At 37.2% G+C, this 23,457-nt stretch overlaps 1 protein-coding gene across 1 annotated transcript; it reads right to left on the bottom strand.

Moving 5' to 3' along the window:
- Positions 1-39: 39 nt before the first annotated feature.
- On the bottom strand, positions 40-22,151 carry LOC108675574 (vacuolar protein sorting-associated protein 16 homolog). Its single transcript, XM_018163598.1, has 18 exons — positions 21,946-22,151; positions 19,105-19,303; positions 18,534-18,662; positions 17,929-18,073; positions 17,389-17,507; positions 14,378-14,562; positions 12,481-12,643; positions 11,340-11,423; positions 8,927-9,052; positions 7,728-7,833; positions 7,158-7,321; positions 5,737-5,874; positions 4,928-5,089; positions 3,627-3,776; positions 2,635-2,748; positions 2,223-2,356; positions 1,224-1,427; positions 40-780 (listed from the first exon to the last, which is right to left on the bottom strand). The coding sequence occupies exons 1-18, from the start codon at positions 21,993-21,995 to the stop codon at positions 696-698; spliced, it is 2,457 nt and encodes an 818-aa protein (XP_018019087.1). The 5' UTR covers positions 21,996-22,151; the 3' UTR covers positions 40-695.
- Between the last annotated feature and the right edge of the window lie 1,306 nt (positions 22,152-23,457).

The following is a 23,457-nucleotide window of genomic DNA, read 5'->3' as shown; positions in this document are numbered from 1 at the left end:
CCGGCCGATTGCTTCCCGAGTTGGAGAAATAATTCCAAATTGATTTGAGAAATTTTTATACATGAATACTGTATCTCAATATGACATGTAAAGGCTTCACTTAGATCTCTACTTTGTCTTTGGTTACCAGCTTAATGTCAAAAACTGCGGTACAGAAACTTTGAGTCGGCGTCTGGAATGAAACAGGCAAAAAATGTGAAATAAATAGCAATTAATTTAATCACATCTTTCGATGCCCCCGCATTGTTCGTGATGATCTGAATAATACAGTTGATTTACATAAATATAATGTGTATATTTGAGCTATGTAAGCACGCTGAATAAAGTAAATTAATACACAACAAAAATATAACTACATACCATATTACTCTGTACCAACTACTATGTATTTTTGATGAGCAAGTTCAGTCACATTTTGTATTAAAAGTTAGAGTTTTACTTGAAATTTGGCTCAAAATTCACAGGACATTCAAGAAGATTTCAATAAAAATTGATAAAGATTGCGATTTCAGTTATTCAAACAAATCTAAATTATTATAACGTGTAATGTGACAGTTACCCTAGTCTGTTGAAAATATTTAACGATGATAACAAGTTCACGCTATAGGTTTTTAAATAAAATAAATGCCTCCTAGTAAATTCAAGGCAGGCTTGCCAAACTCCGGTTGGCGACTCGGCGCTAAGCCTGAAGTTCTTCAACTGAGGAAGCCCGTGACGCGAGCCAAGTTCAGAACGGACGACGTAGATTCTGCAGTAAACTTCTCCGCCTCCGAAACCAGTCTGCACGAACGTATTCCACAAAATAATATATAATTTAATTGTGGCAAATTAATCGTCGTTTTTAGCGCATTTTCTCATTTATGGAAAAAATGCTCTATTGTGCTAGTCATGTCCGTCTGCCCGTCCATGACTTCACGTTTTCGTCGACGAGAAAATGCGCTCTCTGTCACTTACTGCAGTGAGTACTACTGATTTTTTTTCTCATGCCTGATTTGGATGACAGTTTCTCATGAACTGTATAATTGTCTGGAACACTTGATCATATATATAATTAATGCTAAGAATCTGCTCGATGACGCTGCTCTTATTTCAATACGTGTATATAACACAGAGTAAATAGACAACTATCGGGCTAAATCCTACTGCAATAATGCCATCAGCTTCAGTTCAAACCCAAAATGAAACAAATTAAATATTGAATTCAAAATAAGCGCATTACATACCCGCATTTCCGGAGATATTCCGCCTTGTTTTCATCCTTGACTTTGTCGACGTATTTCTTGGCCTCTGATTGGCTGTTGTTGTTGAGACAAGCGTCCACCACGAACTCGTAGCCAATAGGAGGAGTTTTCTTGCTCTTCACAAACTGCTCGAGCGCTTGCCAGTGATTTGCTGCAGCGTGAGCCGTCACTCGTAAATACCAATACCTGTAAATCAATTACAATTAGTTTGTTACCAGCTAGAGCAAATACCAATACCTATAAATCCATTACAAATTGTTTGTTATGGGCTAGAGCAAATACCAATACCTATAAATCCATTACAAATTGTTTGTTATGGGCTAGAGCAAATACCAATACCTCTTAATCAATTACAATTAGTTTGTTATGGGCTAGAGCAAATACCAATACCTATAAATCAATTACAATTAGTTTGTTATGGGCTAGAGCAAATACCAATACTTATAAAGTGCCGGTTTCATCGCAATGGATTAATAACAGAAAAAGTTTATTTTAAATAGTTTGTCGTAATCACTTATGTTAAAACCGTAATTAGATAAAAATGAAGATAATTTGTAAAGACCAGATTCTTTACAAAATCACGTCAACAGTAATAAATGCAAGAAACACAACATAAATGTCCGTATATGGATAAAACACGAAGGTTTTCAGTTAAGACGCGAACTTTCATCTGCACTTCACAATGGCTGTCAGGAACAACACTGCATTATTGTGAACGAAGAAATAATCCCACGATCTTAAAACAGCATAATTCAAAATAACAAGTAATATGTGAATGACAGTTTCCTATCGTTTACGTGTTAAAGGTAGTTACAAGTTGTTTGAATTAAATTACCAACCTCTTTTCAGTTATCTTGAAGTCGGTGCGTAATTTAAGGTAGTTATAAGTTGTTTGAAGTAAATCACCAACCTTTTTTCAGTTATTTTGAAGTCGGCGCATAATTTAAGGTAGTTACAAGTTGTTTGAATTAAATTACCAACCTCTTTTCAGTTATCTTGAAGTCGGCGCGTATTTTCTCAGCATCTTTGATGTGGTTGTCGCGTATGAGCTGCATGAGCGTGTCAACCAGGGAGAGGTTCACGTAGCTCTTGTGGTGCAGTTCTTCCAGTCCAACCTGACAATAAAATAATAAATTACACATCTAAATAGTAGGACGTAGAATTAGTAACGATGCATTTGCGTATACTGTATTCAAAATCGATGAATATTTATATGGCATTTACGATACAATTCATAAATCAGTAACCACTTAAATCCCGTTAACAAATTGTATCAACTTTTATCAGTTTTTCCCCATCACAGGCAATAACTGATTTGATGTATGAATTAATTTCACAGGTAAGTCGACCTCATAGATATCATGCTATCATATCATAGCCCATAGATATATACTTGGCATTTCAGTAGGCGCATTTGTTCCTCGGTGAGCTGAACACCAAGTTCATCCTTGGCGCGCCTGAAGCACTCAGCAGTTGACTGAAGGAGACCCAGGCGCAGGTCTGTTCTCTGTAATGTAATTCTGATTTGTTCATTTACAACATATGACTTGCGCATAATACAACACATGTGTACATTTTACAACATATGATGTCTACATAGTACAACAGCTAACTAATTACAATTAATGATATTCATGCAATGTTGAAGTTAATTAAAAGTTTCTGAGCCTCATTTGCAATTATATGTTAAAAAATTATACGTTAATTAACGTTAAAGTTAAAATTTATACCCAAGTAACGAAGGTATGTCTTGTGACGATGTCTGCTACAAACATATCATTTGCTCCCGTAAAAATGACAATTAACGCAGAAATTTAAAAACTAGTTTTCTTGAATCTGGGAAAATAGCAGTAGGTAATTTTGACACGGCAGCTAGATTGAAGAATTGTAACTCAAGAAAGTGGAGCAAGTCGAGCAAACGTAGCAAATAATGTAATCTGTTTTATATTTAGTGTCAGCATACATGGCTTACTATCTCGTCACGCGATTCAATGTGTCTATGATTAATTAAATCATTATCTTTATACCATATATTCCCTCCTTAATTAACAGATTATTCATTCTCGTGCACCGTTTAGTATTCATATATAAAGATAACAATAATCCCTTATTGTCAGAGGCTAAATTCACCTTGATATCATAACCCTCCATTTAAGCATTTATATCTAAAGAAAACAATAATTCCTCATTGGAATTATAATATATACAGATGTACATATTATAATATTATTATAATATATACAGCAGCATTTGTATAATAATATAAAATAAAGAAACAAAAATCCCCTATTGTCATAGGCCAAATTAACCTTGTTATCATTCGCCTGCAGATCAGCATTTATATATAAAAAACAATAATCCTTTATTGCTAGATGCCAAATTGACCTTGTTATCATAGGCCTCGAGGAGACGTAGCCTGGCCTGCTCGTGGAAGTTGTCGTCCTGTACGTACAGGTCCCTGAGAGCTTCCTGTGCCCCTGCTGCACAGCTCCGTGCATACACAGCACGGCACAGCGGCGATCCCCCCACCACCATCTGTACATCACATAGCAGTGTTATCACATAGCAGTGTTATCACATAGCAGTGTTATCACATAGCAGTGTTATCACATAGCAGTGTTATCACATAGCACAACGTCATCACATAGCACAACGTCATCACATAGCACAGCGTTATCACACAGCACAGCGTTATCACATAGCACAACGTCATCACATAGCACAGCGTCATCACATATCACAGTGTTATCACATAGCACAGCGTTATCACATAGCACAGCGTTATCATAAGTGTACCACAACTGTGCAGTTGAGAAGTATTTAACGCGTTCGTCTCACAACTACAGGAGAGATAAATAATTGTGGGTAAAAGCTTTCAAAAATCATCTGTATGAAATTTAACGCGCAACACTCTGGCGTTAATGTCATTTATAAGATTGTTTACATACACTGCTGCATTCAAGTTGCAGCAGTGTAGGTATGTGATTTTGAGTTGATTTTTCAAAAATAACTACAGAATCTTTGTTTTCATTTGTCGTCAACAACACAGAATCCAAGTAAACCTGAAATCCCAAATCTAAAATTTGTCACTTCTTCGCGCCTTGTGATTCAATACCAAAAATTAAAGAGTGTAATCTTCTACATTCAGCAATGATCAAGAACTTGGCAGTTACATCGAGCGCTGAATGTCAGAGGTATACATTAATGCATAGTCCCATTAATGGTCAAAGTATTGTTGAAGAAAAGTACAATGGTGATAGTACTGTTAACAATAGAACTATCACTGCGAGCACTTAGCTCATCAGGAACACTAAATTCATTTTTGATTAATTCTATGAGTACAGCAGTATTAAAAAATATTCAAGATTTTTTTTTATTTGATGAGCTCACTTACAGAACTCAATCAAATATGGGTTAATTCTAACAGTACACTAGGAGTGAAAAACATCAAATTTAGTTCGTATCAATTCTAAAAGCTTAGTCATAATATAGTCATATAGAATTGATCAATGTAGATAGTTATCAATATCAATTGAACAATGAGATAGTAGATGTAGATAGTAGATGTAGGGAGTAGATGTAGATAGTAGATGTAGATAGTAGATGAAGATATTAGATGTAGATATTAGATGTAGATAGTAGATGTAGATAGTAGATTTGTAGATAGTTCAAGTCTGCGAGCTGACCAGGAACTCGCCGAGGGGGAGGGCGCGCTTGATGTCGAGGAGCACCGTCAGGATGAGGTCGGTGTCGCCCGTGGCCTGAGCTCTGGCGAGGGCGGCCGCCCGTTCCTCCAGACGTAGGAGGCCCGTCACCTGGGCCCGCGCCCTGCACTCGTAACCCAGCAACTGAAACGGGGATAATAGTCAGCACCTGGGCCATGAATGGGCCATGAATCGGCATCTGGGCCACGAATCACCATCTGGGCCACGAATCACCATCAGCATCTGTGCTACGAATCAGCGTCTGGGCCACGAATCACCATCGGCATCTAGGCCCCGAATCACCGGGATTGTGGACGAATTCAATTAAATATGCCAATAATTCAACACGAAATCAACTAAACTATGCCACGAATTAAACTAAAAAATATGCCAATTACCACGCTCGATTCTGCTAGTCATTAAGCATACCCCAATTTTCACCAAATTCTCAAATTACATATTAATAATAGTCACTCTCATTATCACGTGTCTTGTAACAAATCGCCAAAATTTACGGATTCATAAGGATTAACGCAACTTTGAGGTTGGTTCGCCATTAATTACTCCCAATGTATCCCTTCCACCTTACTCTAAGCTATTCGAAAAAAATTCGACCGAAAAAGCATACCATCATGCCGCTCTTTCAATTAATCCCAACAAAATTTAGAGTCGCCCCAGCTTCTGGTACTCCAAATCAGAAGCTGAAACGTCTGTAAATTTTCACTGAGAATGAATTACTCAATTAATTTAGCATTTCAATTAATGAATTACTTAATTAATTTAGCAGGCACCTTGACCGCAAGTTGCCTTCTGTTGAGCGAGTGCGCACAGTTGGCGATTTCCGTGTAGGAGATGCCGGCGGTGTAACCCAACTTGGAGTGGATGTCTCGGGCGAGCTGCTCGTCATTCTTGTCGCTCGTGTTCGCAATCTGAAATAAAGAAAACGCATTACCACTTGTTTTGGTATAAACAATCACGTCATATTAGCAATATGAGTGTTCATGGAAAGTTATGAGTCCAGCAGAATGCCCGCCCATATTGGAGTGGATGTCTCGGGCGAGCTGTTCGTCAGTCTTGTCGCTCGTATTCGCGACCTGAACAAAATATAACTCAGTACTCACTGCAGTGAGTGACTGAGAGCGCATTTTCTCGTCAACGAAAACGTGGTCACGGACGAACAGACAGACAGACGAACGGACATGACGAGCACAATAGCGCCTTATTTCCATAAATGAAAAAATGCGCTAAAAAGGAAACTCCGTAAGCGGTAGCGATTACCGCTTGTTTTGGTATAAACAATCACGTCAGATGGGCAAGGTGATTGTGTATAGAAAGTTCCGAATCCAGCAGAATGCCCACATTGCGAACCAAAGACGCAGACATGACAAACTCGTTGCCCACGCGAACAGGATTGTCCGGAAGCTGATGCTGGTGCCGAGCAGTAGCAAGCCAAATAAAGTCGGTTTTTGATGCGTTAAGCTGAAGCCGGTTGGAGCGCATCCAGTCTGAGCAGACAGACAGCCGGACACTGCAACGCTGTAGCGTAAGCCGGCGCACAGTAGCCATAATTTGTGTATTGTATAGCTGCACTAGGTCGTTGACTTATGGTGCCAACCATGAGTCAGGCTGACAAAGTCGGGACGACTGCAGCTTTTCACGCAAGACATCGCCTTCGAGACCGCGCCACGAACGACAGGTAACGGTCTTGTAAGCTGGCACTGGGCGCACACATAACACCGTTCACCGAAGTAGTCGATGGTCGGATATTGCGACCTCGATGATGTCGACTGGCAGACTTTGAAGTTCAATACGCGTGATGATAACGCCCAGCAGTCCGTCCATGTCGTGCGTCGGTAAGGTCACGTGACAAACCATGCCAGAGATGGACAGCTGTAGGTCCCAGCTCCCGGGTTTGAGTCCCACTGAGGACAAGTTCTTCCGAGAAGCTCAGCTCATGGTCAACTCAGCCATTCATCCAACTCTGGTTGATAAATGAGTACCTGGCTTGTCCAGGGTGTTGTGTAATGCAATAAAATGGTTCTGGCGGGTCAGCGAGACAGTGATGGTCGTGGAACTACCAGTGGCATTCCTAAAGTGCGGACGTGAACAATAAGGTTGCTCTACTTAAAGCCCAAAAATTCTAAAAATTAAATGCGCTTATTAAAACCCTAAAAAGTTGTGTCTTAAAACATGTACCTGATGAATTTAATACCTTGTAGCAGGCCCAGTGGGCCAATATTCGGGGCACAAGTTGGGTCTCGAGGCCCAAAGTTCGCGCGATGGCCAAAGCCACAGGGAAGAATCTTCGGGCAACGAGTCGCTCGAGCGCCACCTCCAGCGTGAGCCTCTCTAGCTGCTGCCATGTCAGTGGCATCCCTGAGCAACCAGCGTCAGAATTACTATTAACATTTCAATAACAGAGAGTTATAATATAGTCATATGGAGGGGAACGTACCAAGGATCAGAATTACTATTAACATTTTAACAATAGAAAGTTAGAATATAGTCATTTAGATGAGTGAGTAACAAGGAGACTAAAACATTGTTCGAGGAGAGAGTACAAAGAATTATTTAAGGGTGCGAGTAAGAGAATTATGCTTTACATCTGTTATTAATTATATGAAAAATGGCATACAGGGAATTATGTTACAAATTTGTGCTCTTCAAATTAACAGTAGAATGGACAATTGGAAGTAACGATTATCATCAGAGAAAATGCAACACTTCAGTTGGTAATTTGAACGTGATTTATACATTAAATTCGTCCTTAGATAATACTCACCTATCTTTTTTGAGCGGAGGTCGTTCAAGATGCGCAGTTTCAAAGCCGTGTCTTTGAACGTGTTAGGCTCCAGGGGCGGTAGAAACGTAAGGCCGAACAGCGATGACTGATAGTAAACAATACAAAGGAAAGTTAGGGAGGAAACTTTGGAATGTAAATCGGATAAGACAATGCTAAGGAAAGTTAGGGAGGAAACTTGAGGAAATAATTCAAAGGAGAAATGGAATGTAAGCTGAATAAGACAGTGCTAAGTAAAGTTAAGAGAGGAAAATAAATCAAACAATACTAAGGCAAGTTACAAATCAAACTATTAAGCCCTTACAGTGAAAGTTGCACCTTGAAGAAACTGTGCATTGCTGTTTTATCTTCCCCTAATGATGACTTCAATTAGGAAATTGTGAACGTAATTCGATAAATTCACTAGATCATAGTTAATGAGTGACCATAAACACCAACGGAAGACTTGACAAAATTGTTCTGCTACACAGAAATGAAGTAGAAATTTTTTGTAACAGATGAATCTTCTAGTACCTAATATTTATTTCTTAATGTAAATTCAAGAACCCACCATGAAGAGCATCGTTAACATCACTCTTACTAGAGCTAAGCCTTATATCGAGCGGCTCGAGAAACCTGACGGATTTAAATAAAAATACGCTCCACTTCTCACCTGAAACAGTTTATCACCATCACCTTGAGCAGCCAATCACCTTGAGCAGTCATCACCTTGAACAGCCAATCAGCAGCCAATCACCTTGAGCAGCCAATCAGCCGCCAATCACCTTGAGCAGCCAATCAGCCGCCAATCACCTTGAGCAGCCAATCAGCCGCCAATCACCTTGAGCAGCCAATCAGCCACCAATCACCTTGAGAAGCCAATCAGCCACCAAATCACCTTGTGCAGCCAATCAGCCGCCAATCACCTTGTGCAGCCAATCAGCCGCCAAATCACCTTGTGCAGCCAATCAGCCGCCAATCACATTGAACAGGCAATCATTTGCCAATCACCTTGAGCAGCCAATCAGCCGCCAATCACCTTGAGCAGCCAATCAGCCGCCAATCACCTTGAGCAGCCAATCATTTGCCAATCACCTTAAGCAGCAAATCACCTTGAGCAGCCAATCATTTGCCAATCACCTTAAGCAGCCAATCACCTTGAACAGCCAATCATTTGCCAATCACCTTGAGCAGCCAATCACCTTGAGCAGCAGCTTGACGTTGTCCACGCTCATGTCGTGCCTGGCAGCCTCTAGGCAGGTGTGTACGGCCTCCTCCTCCTTGCCCTGGATCAGCTTCAGGCAGTCATAGGCACGCGGTGACTCTTCCTGATATATTAACAAATAAATTATCAACACAGCGGTTCATTTAAAATCTTTTTATTTTTATCATTATACGTAATTGTTATTGTTATTATTAACCTTTTAAGCGCATTTTTTCTTTATGGGAAAAAAGGCGCTATTGTGCTCGCCATGTCCGTCTGTCTGTCTGTCCGTCTGTCTGTCCGTCTGTCCGTGACTTCACGTTTTCGTCTACGAGAAAATGCGCTCTCTGTCACTCACTGCAGTGAGTACTGAGTTATATTTTTTATCATATTTATTATTATTATTATTATTATACGAAGCAGTTATCGTGGCGTCTGGTTCAAACGAGCTTCGAGGGTACCATTACACATAAGATTAATAGCAAGCGAAAAATAAAAAGAACGAGAAAGGATGATAACGGACAAAAATAACTAAGCACTTGATTCATAGGCTCTACGAAATAGTTCCGTATTGAGGCGTCGACGAAACACCTGCAACGCAATAGCCGAATTAAGTTACGGAAGCCGGCGGACTGTTCCAGGTTCTGGCGGCTGCGGCCGGGAACGCTCTGTCGCCGACGGTAGATAAGCGTTCAGAATTTAGATGGAATGAAAGGATGACGCTGTTGATGACGAACGCAGTCGTCTTCTAGAAGGCAGATCCGACACGCGTTGCAGACCTTCCGTGAGATAAGGAGGCGCCAGACCGTGAAGGCATCGGAACCTCAGAACAGCGACCTTGAACTGCGTGCGCTGCTGCATGCGTAGCCAGTGAAGATCGCGCAATATCGGCGTCACGTGGTCGAATTTTCGCTTATTAAACACGAGTTCAATACGGATTGCAGTTTAGTAAGTGCGGTGGGCGGAAGTCCAGAGAGTGTAGCATGACTGTTCTTTGACAATGTGATTGTTCATAGAAAGTTCCGAGTCCAACAGAATGCCCCTGGTTACGAACTGCAGACGCAGGCATAACGAACTCGTTACCCACGCGGACAGGGTTGGCCGGAAGCTGATGCTGGTGCCGAGCAGTCGTAATCCAAATAAAGTCGATTCATGATGCATTGAGCTGGAGCTGGTCAGAGCGCATACAGTCTGAGACAGCGTCCATGCAGACAGACATCCGGTCCTGCAACGCTGCAACGTCAGCCGACGGACAGTATTTGGGTGTCGTCGTGTGAACATGTGTAGATTCCAACTATGAGACTGAATTTTAATCCTTGACATAGTGAATTAAACGAGCATGTGCGGATTCAAACACGTCGACAGTATATAACAGGAAGAGGATCAGTCCGAAGACTGATCCCTGTAGTATGTACAGTACCAAATAAATGTGTGTATTAATCAGTACAGAGCACCTTAGATTGATAATACAGAGATTATTTCAAGATTACAAATAAATGGTATGAATGAAACTAGTGCAGGTTATTTAATTCTTTCAATGTAGGATTTTAAAGTAAAACAAAAATAATATATTTGGATAATAGAGAATACTAAGGACGCCGTCAAACGGATGGTTCAATTAACTTGTCACTCATTAACGGTATTGCTCAATAGCTAAGCTGTTCACAAGGTGTATGTATGAGAACAGCTATCAAAAATATTTTATTAGTGCTGTAACTGAGTGCGAAATGAGTGCGACAGTCGCTCATTACAGTCATATTATAAGATAGAGCAGAACATCTAAATTCGAAGATTTGTTTTCTTATTACGAATATTTGCTAAACTATAAATATATCTAGTAAATATGAAAAGCCGAGTGTGACAGATCTATGATAGTACCTATACTTATCCTGACTACAGCATATATTATATAAGGATTAATTTTAAGCGAGGACTTTGTTGAGCTAGGACGGTCTCAGTTAACAGCCATTCCATGCGCCGCATCTCGTGTAATTCAAGTTCATATTGTAGTATCTCATAAAAACCTGAACTCATATTCAGTCATTAGTCTTCTGTTTGATATTACAAATAAGAGTTCACAATGTCGTTATTTCCCTCATCGGTACTTGAGTAGACTTTATTTGAACTCTAACAGTCAGGAAGAAACGTTACAAAACTGTTATATTATACTGCAACAAGACAAATTGTTAGATTATGTTGCAGTCTGCAACAAGAATAACTTTTGTTGGTAGCTGGTAGAAAATACGGCATCAAATGCCTATAGACTGCAGAAAATAACTTGAAACATGATCATCATCGCCTTATCCATGATGGAACAAACAACTTATATTAAATCTAAATTTTTATTATCAGAATTACAATCATGCATTAATTAATTAATTATTATTTAATTAATTTCTCCAATAATTCACCTCGTATCCAAGATGGGCTTCCACAAGCAGCGCTCCCGGGGACATGGACCCGATACCCAGCGTCTCGACTGATGCGTGAGGGACCTGTTCCGTAACGAGTAATTAAAACCTGCATTAATTACAAACATCATTTGCCTTCCAGTAATTCTTTGAGAGAAAAGTGTTGATCAGAATCATATATTATTGAATACTCGAACTTTTGCAACAATACTCCGCATATAAAAATGTAAAAAGAATCGTCAATAATTGCCCGCCAGTAATTCGTTGAGAAAAATGTTAATCATAATCAGGCATATATTAATGAATGCTCGGATTTTGGGGTCAATGATATAAATAATAAAAATGAATCGTTAATAACTGATAGATATTAACATCCTTATAGGTGATTTGGACCACTAATGTTTCTGGAACCATTTCATTGAACTGATACAATATTCTTTATCGAGATTGTCATTTGATCATTTATAATGCAACACTGATTTAATGAACATAATCAGTGTATAAGGAACCTTTGACTCTTTATACAGAATAATTCAAGACAACAGTTCAACAAGCTGTGTATTTGCTTATTATAGTGATTGATAAAATATGGTAGTGCACAAAACAAAGAATCAGAAAAACGCAATAAGAACTTATCTCTGCTACGCAGTTCTATTTTAAAGCTAAACAAATATTTAGTTTCCTGGTATTTGTTTGCATGTTGTGCAGTATACTTCAACATAATGCAGTATTGTAGGTGCCTTTGTGGAAACATAGTCCTTATTATTTTGCTAACTGCTTTCCCATAGAGGAAAATTGACGCACCTTGTACATATGATTCCCTGTCACTTATTACTCCCAGAGCACAAAACTTGCAAGCACTTTGTAGACGCGAAATCATAATTATTAGACTTCTTCCCCCCAACAAGGGTAAGTATAGCGGCTGCTTTTAGGCATGAAGCTCATATTATTTGACTTGTTCTCTCACCCAAAAGAGGGTAGTCACACTTCGTAGATGGCAAGCTCTTATTATTCGACTAAAACCTTAATATTCGACTTATTACCCCCAAAAAAGGCCAACATACGTCACCTTGGAAGATGCGAAAACCTTATTATTCTACTTTGACCTTATTATTCGATGCCAAAGGGCAAGATACGGCACCTTGTAGAGGATGTGATGCGAGGTGTCGCCCACAAGACGCACACAGTCCAGCTCCTGCACCACATGTACAGGAGAGTCCAGGTAGAACGTGGCTACGCTACCCGTGATGTCCACGAGCTGCAGGGTTACCTCCCATACCAGCACCACGCTGCCGCTCCCACACCTGTACAATGTGTGGTAATTAGAATATATTTCACTCGGATCTTAACGACATAACTAAAATGTGTAACGATTGTTATAAGAAAGATCTTAATGAGACAAAGTAAAATGTGTAACAATTCTTATATTTCATTCGGATCATAATAAGAGGAATAAAATGTGTAACAATTAGAATATGATATTTCACTCACATCTTAATAAGACAAATGAAATGTGTAACAATTGTATTAGGTATTTCATTCAGATCATAATGAGATAAAATAAAATGTGTAACAATTATAATATGATATTTCACTAAGATCATAATAAGACAAAAAAAATGTATAATAATTATTATATGATATTTCAAACAGATCATAATAAGATAAATCAAATGTGTAACAATTCTAATGTGTGAAAGTACGTAATTCTTAGATATTCAATTCACATCATAATAAGACAAAACAAAATGTGTGACAATTATAATATGATATTTTACTCAGGTCATAATTAGAAAAATAACATGCGTAATAATTATTATAAGATACGTATCTCATTAAAAAAATAACATGTGTAACAATTATAATATGATATTTCATTCAGATCATAATAAGACAAATAAAATGTGTAAAAATGATAATAAGATATTTCATTTAGATCATAATAAGACAAAATAATAGCAGCTGCACCAAACAAATACGTAGAAAACTCAGGATATTTTGCTGAGCTCCCACCGAGACAGAAGAATAAAAATCACACTGACCTTACTTGCCAAAATAACAACGAAGCAATGCAATATTATACTGAACTCTCTATAAAACATAATAATAGCAAGTGCAGACTCTGCAAATACGAATGAAAGTGATGAAAGTCATAGGATTTACATTAAGAAATAACCGGGGAATTTTCCTGTCTTAGCAACGAGACGATTGCAGTGGTTAATACTTAAGCACCAATATAATCATTTAACTTTCCAGCCTCACCAGGCAAGAGGCCTGGGGAGGTTTTGTGAGAATTAATTCAGAATTCTTGTAAGGTTACGTGAGAATTTAATTAAAAATTATGTTTTCTTAATGTGGTTATGACTAAATTCACGAAAAAAATATAACTCAGGACTCACTGCAGTGAGTGACAGAGAGCGCATTTTCTCGTCGACGAAAACGTGAAGTCACGGACGGACAGACGGACATGGCGAGCACAATAGGGCATTTTTTCCATAAATGAGGAAATGCGCTAAAAATACTACCAAATTCTGCAGCAATAAGCCTACTTTTAAAGAAAGACGACTACCGTAATTCTAAATTCAAACAAATATTTCTAAAGCAGAAGACTAATCCTAAAGATGGAAGGCGACTAATTCTAAATTCAAATGACTATTTCTACAGCAAAAAGACCATTCTAATTAAAGAAAGTGACTAATTCTAAATTCAAATAACAATTTCTAAAGCAAAAATACTATTCTAAAGAAAGAAGGCGACAAATTCAAAATTCAATTGACTATTTCTAAAGCAAAAATACCATTCTAAACAAGGAAGGCAAATAATACTAAATCTAAATGATTTTGTGAAGCAAAAAGACTACCTGAAGAAGGAAGGCGAACAATTGTAAATTAAGAATCCCCATTTCTAAATCAAAAATACTAATTCTACAGAAGGAAGGCGACTAATTCTAAATTTAAATAACTATTTTTAAAGTAAAAAAAATAATTCTACAGAAGGAAGACAATTAATTCTAGATAAATACAAATTTAGAGTCTGACCACGCCAAGTGTCTGGGGCACACGTTGCTGCGCGTGTCGTGAAGTGTGAACCTCGTGAGCAGATCTGAGGAGCCGAGCCAGAGCTTGCCTGTGGCGCTGAGCAGTGCAATGCAACGCTGGTTGCTGCTCACGCTCACCTTCACGATGACTACGGGGTCTTCAACACCCTCCGTAACGTGTGGGGCCTGTGAAAGTGATGAATTTAAATTAGTATGTTGAATTTTACGATGGCTACGGGGTCTACCAAACCCTCTGTAAAGTGTGGGGGGCATGAAAACCCTTCAATAATTTTTACCTCGGCCCAATTTAACAGTGTTGAGCACGTGTTTACACAAAAACACAAGAATCGTATTTACAGGGTGATTCACGGGAACTTCCTCTTTTGTATTTCTGCCAGATATTGTAGGAAAACAGTGGAAAGTATTTCATATGAAAGGCAAGGTTATGAAGTTTTGTGTCCCGCTTAGTCAGTTGCCATTATGCATTGGAAAAGTGAGCAGCGTGCGTTTGCTGTCGAGGCATACTGTTATAATGGCCGTTTCGTTATGGCCTTGAGAGGCGACCTTCTTTGGCCGGCCTGATCCCCCGATTTGGCCCGTGTGATTTTTTATAAGGTTTTCTTATATAAATTATTTACAATGGTTGTCAAAGAACCCTACGGTACCTCATTTGAAGAACAACATACGCCAAGCCATCGCCAACATACCCCTCAATTTGCTTCAGCGAGTTGAACGGAACTTCAGAAATCGACTAACTGGATGCATTGACAATGGGGGGCAATCATTTGTCTGATGTCATTTTTAAACCAAAGAGATATAAAATTCCGGTGATATCTTATCCAGTGAAATTTATATTGTAATGATATCTTTAAAAATTTTTATTGAGCTTTCAAATCAGGAAGTTTCCATAAATCGCCCACTATAAAAATTCAAAGAACTCCATCTCTGATAGACGGAATCAGCTCGGGACCAGATAAGTTAGCTGTCACGTCTGGTCTTCCTCTGAACCTACTGCACGTTTCTCAGGCTGTCATCACCAAGTTATTCTACAACATTCAATTGCCAATTTAATAATTGCCCTTCCTTTTTGAGGCCAACTTTTTAATTGTTGAAATTATAATTTATAATTACCTATATAATATAATTTAATTCTCGACATTATAATAATTATAGATAATATAATTTAATTGTCAACTTTCTAATTAATTGTAAACTTTTTAAGGCTGTTGAATAGACAGCAGAAGTATCATGGATGCCAGCATTGAATGAAATCTTGAAGTAAACTAGGAAACTAAAATTGAACTGGCAACTAAAAAAATTTCTTTTTTGCCACTATGCAAGGACAGTGTTTATTTATTTCAAAGATTATAATGACTTTTACTTCATTACCTGCAATACCTGCTAGTGCCTGCATAAAATTGTTATCATTGCACTGTCAAAAAATGTAAGTTATTGCACACCCTAAATAACTAAGCACAAAACTACAGTGCAATTCATTTTATGCCAAATTGCCCAATAATTTTAAAACTTGCATGAAAAGGTAAGAGGTTGTTGCCTGCCTGTATATGTATGTTAGTGATTTAAAATATTTACTGAGATGAATAACAAAATTACATTGGACAATAACACATTAGATTCCACATAAATTTTGTTGAATAAACGTTTTACCTATAAAATTGAAAAGATATTCTTTTTCATTGGTTCAATCTTATAGACCATCCAAGAAAATATTGAACTTCAAATGAAGTTAAGCTAAAAGATTTGCTACTGAAATGTTAGTCCATGTAATTTTATAGCATGGAAAAATTCATCTAAAGATTCATTCAAAACAGAATTTTGGTTAAATATTAATAGACAAAGAATAAAAAAAAACAGAAATTGACCTGCATAAAAAATTTGCATAAAAGTTGCATCCTATCGGGCTCGCCAAGCTCCCGCGTATCCACGTTAGCCGCGTTCCTACGTCGCCATCTTTGTATAACACTGGCGCCTCAGCTTACTCTCTCGTTCCTACACATTTGCATGTTTTGGTAGCAATAGAGGAAGAAAGAACAAAGCAGAAAGGATTATACTGTTGTCAAAAACTGCTTCCTTCAGTGAGAGACCGATATTTAAGAAAATTGTTCGACATTAACGATGTTGATGCCAACGAAGTGCCGGCAAAGCCGTGATGCGCAGATTTTTCAAGCCTGCCTCTCGTTTAACACGGGGATTTACTGAACTATTTGGTGTTTGGTGGTCAGCCAAACACCTTGCAAGTATTCAAGGCATACAATACGCTTGAAGCTTACAAACAATTTGTGGATGGATGGGTACAGGCGATGGAGAAACGAAACTTCAACGAACCAAGAAAGGCGATGTACCTGGTAGAGTTAGTTTGGTAGTACAACTGGACGAAGATAATGATGCTGATGAATGGAACCTTTTAAGAATGGAAAATGAAATTCCTTCTCATCTTTTTGAAGAGGAAAAGGATAGAATTTTATCAATGCTTACCAAGTAGCCAGGGTTCGGACGGCTCATAGTAATTGTAATACCGATTCCGATATTGGACGCGCTCATGTGACACCTCAGACCACTTACTTATGTAGCTTATCTAAAGACAAGTAACAGATTTTGCCCCTGGAAAATGTATAGTATCGTATATAATAAATATTCACAGCTGTAAACTGATACGCGATACGTATATCAGTACGAGCCAGAAACTGATACGATATACACGGCATTCAAGGCTAGTAAACTGAATAAACGCATTCCATTGTATAGTTTTCTGGTTAAATGGCCGTGAGAATGACTGGTACATCCTACAATGGTGCCAAGCGTCCCATCTCCAAACAAAAACTTCAAAAAGAGACGAGCACAGTAGATTTACCACGTAGGCGAAAGCTAGACCCTGCTACAAATATGGCGGCCAATCCCACAATGCATCTGGCGATTCGGTGCCGTGACGTCATCCTTTCGAGCCCGATTAGTACAATAGTCAGCATTGTAAAAGGAATTTCATATACGAACTTGGACAACATCAGCACGAGTGTTGGCAGCACTGCTCCAGCACAGCACATCGTGCTGGCACAGCAGCACCTTCAGCGCACGCTCCTCTCTCAGCACCGTCCAGCACGAGACATCAGCACCTGAACACAGCGACTAATTCAGGAGCCTATTTCTAATAGTTATCAACAAGAAACAGCAAGTTATCAATTAGGCTATTGAAGTTGATGAACATAAAATTAAACTTTGACATACCTAAAATGTTATAATGGGATTAACATTGAACATTAGTTTCATCAGCTGTTTTATATATAGGTAGCACACAGAACCAATTCTTTCATAATCGTCTTACAATAAAAAAAAATCATTTTGATGGATTTTAACAATGCCCAATGTTGAAAAATTCTGAACGTATAATGAACAAGTTCTAAGAACCTCCTCCAGGGATACAACCTGCCTCCTCATCGCAAGTAACAATCTTGCACAATAATTCAAGCTGAACATAAAAAAATTGTATAAAATCATGAAATACTGCATTAAAATAAGTGTTTAGCAAATACACACTAGGGAAATCTGCGTATTTCCTTGGGTTTGGTTCAGCAACGTTGGCAATGACATAGAGTCGGTGGGTGGCAGTGAGCACAGCAACGCCAGTGCCTTGGATTCCTTCAAACACTTTAGCAGATAAAATGCCTGTATCTTTGGCCTCCTGCAAAAATTAAATAAATAAATAAATATAAATGACAATGATACCAAATTGTGAAAATTTTAATTTATTAATACAAATCTGTTCCAGTAGAAATTATCAGCTTTTATGAATCAATAATGATAGCATGGCAATTATGAAGCATTAAGGAATGTTTTGCATGGATAATGAGCATCTCTCTGAGTTTCTACAATAAAACTAAATGAAAATCAACATTTAGGAAGATTTTAGTTAGTGTTAAACTGAAGCAGAAATAAAATGGTACTTTACAGTTAGTTTGTAGATTAATAGAACAAAGAAACTCAACTTTTCCAACATTTTTGTAAAAAATTTATTCTTAAACAGCTTAGGGTACTATCTAGAAAAAATGTCTACAGTTGAAATAGTTAATTCTGCACCAAATATTATTTTTCAGAAAAGACTGATCAAATATTTGTTAAGTAACCAGAATTTAAACCCTTACCGGGCCCATGTTGAAAGTCTGTTTATAGTTGCCAAACATGTCATACATTGACACTGCGCCATCTTGCTGCACGCATAACAGGTCCTCAGAGAGCGTCCAGCCCATTGCAATCAGCGGAGCATTGCCCCACTGTAATTTCCAAGACAAGTTGAAAATAAACATATCAAGTTGGAGCACCAAAAGCATTCAAAGAAAAATCTCAAATAAAGTTAGGTGCACAATAAATACATTTAAAATTTCAAAAATATAAATATAATTAAACAAAAACAGACCCCTCAATTCTTTTGTACTTCCAATTCCTATTTTGGTATTTTCATAAAGTCAAGAAGAACAAAATTAAAAAGTACGGTAATACAAAGCATTTGCTATATACCTAATTTCCTCATTTACCCAAGATTTAAACCAATTTCTTATGTATGATGATGCTGGTATCCAGGAGGGGGGTAGGTACATTTTAGGAAGAAATGTGGAAATTAATTTTTTTACAAATAACTGGCATATGTACATAAAATAACACTAGGCTAAAACCTGATAAAGTTTTAATAAGTTAAATAATCAAAGGATGGAAAACCTTTATAATGCCCATTTTGACTCCAGCAGCTGAAAATATGACAATGGTGGGAGTTGCGGGACTCTGGGGCGCTCTGTGTTTAGTGCGACCTTCTTGCAGCCACGTGAGTGCAATCGGACCACCATAAGGAGCGCCACTCAGCAGCACCTCTTCAACATTGATCCCTCCTCCCCACTCCATAGTGTACAACTCAGCTTTCCTTTGAAGGAGAAAAGTATTGGGTTGTATGGATGTATAGTATTCATTTTTCAAAAAAATTGGAAAAGTATGCTCAAGGACTTGCTCAAGGTGGACACAAAATTTTGGTTTACAAAATTTTGCTTTAAAGCATTTTTCAGCAAAGCACATACTAAATTATTTCAAGATTAAAAATAACTCAGTATATTTTTCTTTATTTTTATACACAATACCGGTAATTTCTTTATACCATAGAAAATACTCTGGCAGTATTTTCTTCTGGAATGCTTCCAGTTAGAATAAAATAGTAGATGTTTTGCATGCCATTGCATTTGTTACTCCACATACCAACAAGATTGGAAAACTTCTAATTTGACTGAAATATGGCAGCTCCAAAATCCCTTTATATTAAAGAAATATTTATCTCCCAACACCTCTGAAGTTCAGTAGGTACCCATTTCAAACAAAATCTAGTGCCTTGAAATTTCCATGCCCAAAATTCAGACAACTTGCTTACAGAAATCAAACTCTGAATAACTTTATTGAAACAAAAAACCAATATTTTATCATATATTTTGATCAGCAATCAATGCGACCTATTGATTTTCATAAGTAAATCAAGTCAACAGCGAAGAAATATATTTTTCTTGCAATATCAATAGTACAAAAATTAACATTTGACATAGTACAATCCATGGTTTGGCATACGAGTTTACAGTTCTAAAACTATTTTCCTTAGCTTATAAAATGGGGTCATGGCTCAAAAAATTAATTCAAGCCCCATAATTTTCAGAAGCTGCAAAATTTATAAATTAAGGGCTCCAAAGTCCAGTTTGTGGCAGCAGAGTTGATATTATCACTTTACCATAAAGACCATAAAGGTAAAGTGGTATAGACTGTCAAAACTGTTTTACATGTCAAAAATTTCTGAATTTCAAAGGACATCAATATTACAGGTAACATTTTGAGTCTCAAATAGATTTCAATCCATTAGAGACTGCACAAAGTGGCAATAATTTATTCAATATGATGATAAGAAATTAGTTCTCATAGAAATTCCATCACAATCTTCTTGAAAGGTTTAATATACCGGTAAATCAAATCAATTTTGGGGGACAGAGAACTAAGAATCATTTCTCACTTTGATCTACCAGTCAGAATCTGTGACATGTACATGAGCACTTCTAAATAATTTTCATTTTTTCAATTTATAACAGTAGGTACCTAATTTATAAAATTGAAATAAATTAGATAAATATTTCATTTGTCTTAGATTTATATAGGTACATACTAACAGAAAACTTTATCTATAATCTTTTCCAGCCAATAAGAATAAACTTAGGCTATGAAACCTGAGCAAATATTTAACTGAAATCTCTCTAAAGCATTTTACAAAATATTACAAATATCATGAGTAGAAAATTCACAATTTTAATTCATTTTTACAACATAAATTAGGTTTGTAAAATAACAGCAGGAAAAGAATGGATGGTTTTAGCTCTTCCATAGGATAATCCTAATGAACAAGAAGAATTATTTGAATTAGAAGAATTATTTGAATTAGAAGAATTATTTGAATTCCTACTGAATTTGACATGGATGCCATAATTTAGGATAAATCAAGACCAGATTGGAAAGAATTGCACAATAAAGGGTGAGGATGCCAAATTCATAGTTAGAAAGACCAGGAGGTTTGATCAAGGAGGAATGTTAAAGCCAATTCTCTTTTCCACAGATTGTAATATAAGATTGATATGGCCAATGGCTAATGATGGACAATGACATGCAAATAATATAGATACTGTATACAATTCTTGCAAGTGATGGGTAACTAATCAGAAGGGGCAGCAGATGTCAATCGACATGATGTTAATAGATTGATCAATAGTTTGTTATCTGACCATGACATTAATTTAAGATCAAGATGGCTTAATGGAGAACTTAAAAAGATACCACTATCTTGATTCAAAAATATTTATTTTACAGCCTGGAACTAAGATAGCTAAAGGTCTAAACATACCAGTAAATCCAAAATAAACACTAAATGTGTGTTATCTTCACAATTAAAATTAAAGATTAAATGAAGTAAATAAATATTTGAAAAAAATGAAAAAATATGTTTTCATCTAGATTTCAATGCAGGTTTAGTTAATGACTAGAGAGTAATTATTATAAACACTTTCATTATTGTTTTTCACAATTAGACCAATTAAAATATTTTGCAGGATTTTAAAGGTAGAATCAGTAGTAGTACCAATAAGGTTCACAAGTCACATTCTATTATAATATTAAGTCTCGAATAAACATTATTCATTATTGAGTAATATGATGGGCTGGCATGACATTGAAAAAGAAAATAATCTGAAATGACATGTAGTATACAAACAAAAAAATATTAGCTATTATGGATGCAACTAGAGTGATAAACAAAACATTGAAAATAATTAAATTATCAGAGAAAAATTTCAATTGAAAGATATTTCCATATTATAGACATTATATGGATTTTTATTTCTTACATTTATTTATATTTGCTGGATTACAGATTCATACTGTGAGTTTAAAGTAGATTATAATTAACTCATTTAATTGAATTATTTTAGATAATAGATAAAAGTTAATAATGTCAATGTAATAATTTTTCAACATACGTATGATACCTACCTGTAAAAGACATCATTTCCAACCCTTGTCCAGTCTGACACCTGAGCCATTTTCTGAATAAGATTTTCTGTAACAATCCACCAATAGTTTTTTCTTGTGATGCCAAGTTGGCAATTTTAACAGCTCAGCTACGCAGTATTCAAGTATAACCACACTATACAGAATGGTAAATGAAAATTGAGCTTTGGGTTTTGGTAGCTCTAAATCTGTAATGAAAAAAAAATTAGAACTTATCATTATAAATAGTTTAAAGAGGAAAGTAACGGCAAGAACCACAACTTTCAAACAACTTGGTTCTTCACAATGCACATTATGTCCAGCCAGGCAGCAGTTGTTGGACAGATCAAACCCAATGGGCAAAGGCCTAGGTAAATTTAGGAGGCTGAAATGTAGTTTGGTTAGTTGATCTAACTACAAAAAATTAAATTAATATAACACAACATTTTAGTAACCCTCACCTAACAGGCTATCTGACAGGATGGCAAATGAGAGACTTTTGAGATGAAAGATGGGCTCGTCAGAAGGGTTATTGGTATCTATCCCCAAATCCCACACTACCCTTTTCACCTCTGACACCCATAAATCACAAACCAACCCTCATGTCAGCTGGGAGGGGTCCGACCTTCCACTCTGTCAAACCCTGAAGATCCTTGGGGTCACTTTTGACCCCCACTTCACCTTCTCACCTCACATCGCTGCAATATGTCACAGCGCCCGTCCGTGCCTGCCCGAGCCTCGACATCTTCAAATCTGTTGCTGGAACAAGTGAAACCAGCTGAGGTCAGCAGAAGGAAACCCTCCTGGTAACTTTCAAGGGGCTTATCAAGTTTCTCATCCCCTATGCTGCCCCAGCGTGGTTCCCCAACGCCTCTCCTACGGCAATCTCTAAGCTGCAAGCCATTCAGAACTCTGCCCTTCATGTAGCCACGGGATCTCTTCAAATGGCATCTGCTTCCTATCTGCACAGCAGGGTTGGTGATTTTTTTTATTTTTTTAAAAAATCCACCAATAGTTTTAAAAAAATCTACCAAAATCCACCAATCATTGATTTTGACCAAAAAAATAAAAAAAAATAAAAAAAATCAAAAATCAATGATTTTTTTAATTTTTTCATGATTTTTTTTATTTATTTGTTTTTTTTTTTTTCAACTTTTTTGTATTTTTGAAGTGCTATTTTTTATGTTGCAATTAGCCTACATACAATTACAGTATATGGATCATAATGGATGGCTAAAAAGGGCACTTATTGCCTTCAATAATGGCCAACAGGCCACGGTGGTGCTTACCACTTACGGATTTTTGGGTAAACAATTATTGGTAAGTCTATTCATTAGCTTTGTAAAGTTTGTATGGAGCAAGGTAATGAGCTAAATATTGACCATTTAACTGGCTTCAATATACAAAAACACTTCAGGAATGCAGATCTTCTAAACATTGAAGAGTCACATAACAGATAGGTAGCTGATAGCACAGTGCACAGCACAATCAATAGATCTACTAGTTTTACGTCCT

Source organism: Hyalella azteca, unplaced genomic scaffold, assembly GCF_000764305.2.
Source record: "Hyalella azteca isolate HAZT.00-mixed unplaced genomic scaffold, Hazt_2.0.2 contig223, whole genome shotgun sequence".
Lineage (NCBI taxonomy): Eukaryota > Metazoa > Arthropoda > Malacostraca > Amphipoda > Hyalellidae > Hyalella > Hyalella azteca.
The sequence above is the reverse complement of the archived record's forward strand: the minus strand, read 5'-3'. Positions and strand labels throughout refer to the sequence as shown.

Coding starts and splice junctions, on each gene's coding strand:
- LOC108675574 (XM_018163598.1), bottom strand. CDS start 21,995: ATGGCTCAGGTGTCAGACTGGACAAGGGTTGGAAATGATGTCTTTTAC. Junction 18,074..18,533: donor AGACTTTCAACATGGGCCCG/GTAAGGGTTTAA, acceptor TAATTTTTGCAG/GAGGCCAAAGATACAGGCAT. Junction 7,322..7,727: donor CCTCCGCTCAAAAAAGATAG/GTGAGTATTATC, acceptor CTGGTTGCTCAG/GGATGCCACTGACATGGCAG.